This window comes from Austrofundulus limnaeus, unplaced genomic scaffold (genome assembly GCF_001266775.1).
Source record: "Austrofundulus limnaeus strain Quisiro unplaced genomic scaffold, Austrofundulus_limnaeus-1.0 Scaffold10, whole genome shotgun sequence".
NCBI lineage: Eukaryota > Metazoa > Chordata > Actinopteri > Cyprinodontiformes > Rivulidae > Austrofundulus > Austrofundulus limnaeus.
Window position 1 is genome coordinate 1491989 of NW_013952412.1, and position 4099 is coordinate 1496087.

The 4099-nt window shown below is 42.9% G+C and overlaps 1 protein-coding gene across 1 annotated transcript in view; it reads right to left on the reverse strand.

Annotated features, from left to right (window-relative positions):
* Positions 1-4099, reverse strand: part of rhoab (ras homolog gene family, member Ab) — a 14528-nt gene continuing 10429 nt past the window's right edge. The window contains exons 2-5 of the mRNA XM_014001772.1: positions 1931-2088; positions 1283-1403; positions 378-508; positions 1-255 (exon numbers count right to left, since the gene is read on the reverse strand). Of these exons, the coding sequence (XP_013857226.1) occupies positions 82-255; positions 378-508; positions 1283-1403; positions 1931-2086 (582 nt within the window). The 5' untranslated portion in view covers positions 2087-2088 and the 3' untranslated portion in view covers positions 1-81. The remainder of the gene's footprint in view (positions 256-377; positions 509-1282; positions 1404-1930; positions 2089-4099) is intronic.

Consider the following 4099-nt stretch of genomic DNA (forward strand, 5'->3'; position numbering starts at 1 on the left):
TAGTAATCCCTGCATCTCTACTGAGCCCTATCCCCAGGTATAACAGCGCAGGGTGAAAACAGTCCAAACGTGTCTGCTGTCTTACAGCAGTACACATTTACTGTTCTTCTTTCCACGACGGGCCTGCAGCGCCGCTCTGGTGGCCATCTCAAAAACCTCCCGTACGCCATCCTTGGTCTTCGCAGAGCACTCCATGTAACCGAATGCTGAGATGCGTCCGGCCATGTCTCGGCCTTCCTCTGACTTCACGGGTTCCTGTTGGAGACGTTTGGGAACACACTTTACTAAAAGGGATCGCTCACAACATTTGTCTGCTGTTTTTTTTCTGAATATAATCTACATAATAAAGTACAGATAATACAAATACAACAGGTTACCTGCTTCATTTTGGCGAGCTCTCGACGTGTGTGCTCGTCGTTACGCAGATCTTTTTTGTTTCCTACCAGGATGATGGGGACGTTTGGACAGAAGTGTTTGACCTCCGGAGTCCACTTCTCTGGAATGTTTTCTGTCATTAAAAAAAAAATCATTACGTTTAGACAAGAATCTTATTTGCCCGTATTTTCTGACTAAAATATACATCAGGGCTCAAAATAAACAGTTGTGAGAAGTTCTAATCCAATCCAAATTTGTTTGAAAAACATTTAAACTGCCACATATGACCCACATGCTGAAAGAGCAACGAACAGAAGGAAACACTAAGTGAAAACTATAAGAGCATAAAAATGAGAATTTCCTCTTTTGGACTTTTGATAGGAGGGGTTTTGGTTCGGTCTGGGAAGGTAAAAGGGTTTTCCCAATTGTTGAAAAGCATCACACAATAAATCTGATTAGTCTCAAAGAAAAAGGTAGTTTGAAATAAATAAAAAGGTATTTGAACAGTATACAGTAGAACGACAAGAAATTTAAATTTATTTAAAAAAACTTTTGTATTACTACAACTGTTACTTGTGTTAATTTAACTCGTAACTCCACTGAGTGATACATCTCTTTGCTTCTATAACTTTGTTTGTAATAGAGAAAAGATGTGATTTGAATTTCAGCTGGACTAAATGCCAGCGTTTGACAAATGACTTGTTCCAGTCAGCATTAGAGCATGCGTGCAAACAAAAGCAGCTCCTCTCCGACAAGTCTTAAGAGTCACAGCAGAAGGAGCTCACAAACTAATAACTTCAAAAGGAAACTGGAAAAATAGGGAAGTGCACATAAAAGACAGAAATAAACCATTTTTAATCACGCCTCGTTGCACGTGTGCATGTGTAAGAATGCAGTTAGTACTCACCCAAGCTGTCAGGGCTGTCTATGGAGAAGCACATGAGGATGACATCAGTGTCTGGATAGGAGAGGGGTCTCAGTCTGTCATAGTCTTCCTGACCAGCTGTATCCCAAAGAGCCAACTCCACCTAAGGTACAGAAACATTATGGTAAAAGAAACAAGGGGAAAGGACTACAAACATGACATTTCACTCCATCTGATCAAACAAATCTAAAGAAATGCTCTGATTGCAGGATTATTTAGGTAGGGTCAAACAGATTTAAATATTCACAGAGTGTGGCACTTGAAGTAGCTTGTGTCCTTGTCAGCTGTACGCAGGGTTAGAAATCAACTGGCCAATAAAGACTCAACAGCCCAGAATCCTATTAGCTCAGAATGAGGTCAGGACATGGGAATTTGTGACTGATGAGAGGCTGTGCACCACAGAAGAGTTCCTCACAAACATTATGATTAAAGAAGGTATCCTAACTCTTGTTCACATATTTTCCAAAAGGTCTGGAACATTTTCATATTAAATATCTACATTATGTTCATTTGAAAGTAATTATTTTAAAGCCAAATGTGTCTTTTCAAGTAAAACAGCCTCTTATCCGGGACAGAACCAAATTATTAAATGTTTTTGGACCCGAAACACTAACACCACTGATGTCTCACCTGTTTGCCGTCAACCTCTATGTCAGCAACGTAGTTTTCGAACACTGTGGGGACGTAGACCTCAGGGAACTGGTCCTTGCTGAAGACGATAAGAAGACACGTCTTGCCACAAGCTCCATCTCCAACTATCACCAACTTCTTCCGGATGGCTGCCATCCCTGATGGTGAGAAAATGGAGGTTATAATTGAGAATCAACGGGAAAGCAAAGAGGGGTAATTTGAAACACAGATCAATGTCACCTCTACCCAAGATGTAGGCTTTCTGAAACTTCTTTAAGGGTCTAGTTTAAGCATTACCATGAAAGTGATTCATGACAATTGTGGTATAAAGCTGCGCAGTGCAAACACACAATTCAACACTATGAGTGACACATTTACACACAAGAATGGAAAGCAGCTTTCTCAATCTGAGCTTTAGAATTAAGATTTATAAAATCTAGCAAAAAATACTTTTGATTTTATTTTTGATTAATGGCAAACAAGAACAAAATGCAAATATTTACATCTACTTTTTTGGTTGGACAACAGCCACAGTTCCTACATATCTGACAATCTGTTTCAATTCAAAGCATTAGGGTTGTGAAAGCCCAAGTGCACACGTAGGTAATTACTGTACACACTATAAAAGTGTTAGTTCACAAAATGTCCATGCCTCTTGCCACAGTGCAGCTTCCTGCCCTACCCTCGAACATTATCACCACAGAGCAAAGCGATATGAGCTACCAGTAAATCACATTTAGGGAGGCGGGGCAAGATGGCGGAGGAGTAAGACGTGTGTCGCGTGGGCTCCCGCTCCGACTTGTTGTTTATGGTTCTATACTAAATGTCCTTGCCGTTTTGAACATTTGGTCCGTCCGGACTCGACCCCTGAGTGATTCTTGCCTGGAAGAATAGAAGAATGGCAACAAACTCGAGGAAAAGCAAACATTCTAGCTCGAAGGTTGTTAGGCCCGACGCCGCTTCGGAGCAGACTGCAGCTAAAACAGGACTTTCGGCGCCCTCCTCTCCCTCCCGCAGCGAGGCGGACGCACTCTCCTTGAAGCCTGACATTCTTGCCGCTATAAAAACCGATCCCTCAGCTGTGATCAAATCCGAAATAAAAGCGGCTTTGGCTGAAGAGTTTACTCTTATTAAAGGGGAGCTACAAGCGGTGAGAGCGGAGGTGGCTAACGGCACGATGCTACTGCGCGCAGATCTGGACTACGTTAAAACAGAGCGTTTAAGAGGTGGAGGACGGCTTGTCAAACTGGTCCGAAGAGGTTGTTTCTCTGCGCACCACCGTGTTGGAACTGAAAGAAGTCGATGGGCTCAAAAAAAAGTGTGACGATATGGAAGGGCACATGAGAAGGTGCAATGTGCGGATTATTGGAGTTCCTGAAACGCCAGAATCCAGCTCCACTTTAGCAGTGGCTAAACTGCTAGCAGAGGTTCTACAGATGGATAAAGAGCCACTGGTGGACCGAGCCCATCGCTCTCCAGGTGGAAACAGGTCAGGCGATAAGCCGTGGGTTATTGTCGCTAAGCTGCACTATTATCAAGAATGTGTGGAAATACTGCGTCGGGCTCGGAGTCGTGGTCCTCTTCGTTTTAAAGAGTCACCGATCATCATCACATCTGACTACAAGGCAGCTGTGGCCAAGGCTCAAGCGGCGTTTACGGAGGTGAGGAGGCTTCTTCGCAACCGACGTGATGTTTGCTATGGCCTGCTTTTTCCTGCACGGCTCCACATCTCTCATGGGGAGGAAAACAAGGAATTCCTGGATGCCAATAAAGCAATGGACTACGTCAAAAAGAGGATCATCTCGGCGACGGACAGCGAGGACCAGCGTCGACCGCAGGTCCAGCCCTCATCTATTCATTGTGACTGTCAGGTTGTAGTGAACCTTTCAACTTTATGTCCCGCGTTATATCTTGATTTAATTTTAGACATTATTCTCAGGGACAACATTCCTCTTTTTGTTCTATGTACGAGAGTTTAACAGGGGGTCTGTCCAGATCTTGGTTAGTGATTTATTTATCAGTGCTGCAAGGAGCATAAACAGTAATAATACTTTAAAATAAGGGAACCCTTTTTTTTATTTATTTTTTTGGTTATTGTTATTTAGTTATGGCGGGAGTCCAGGCAGGGAGTTAAGCCCCCCAGTATAAGCACAAATGTGTGGATTTTTT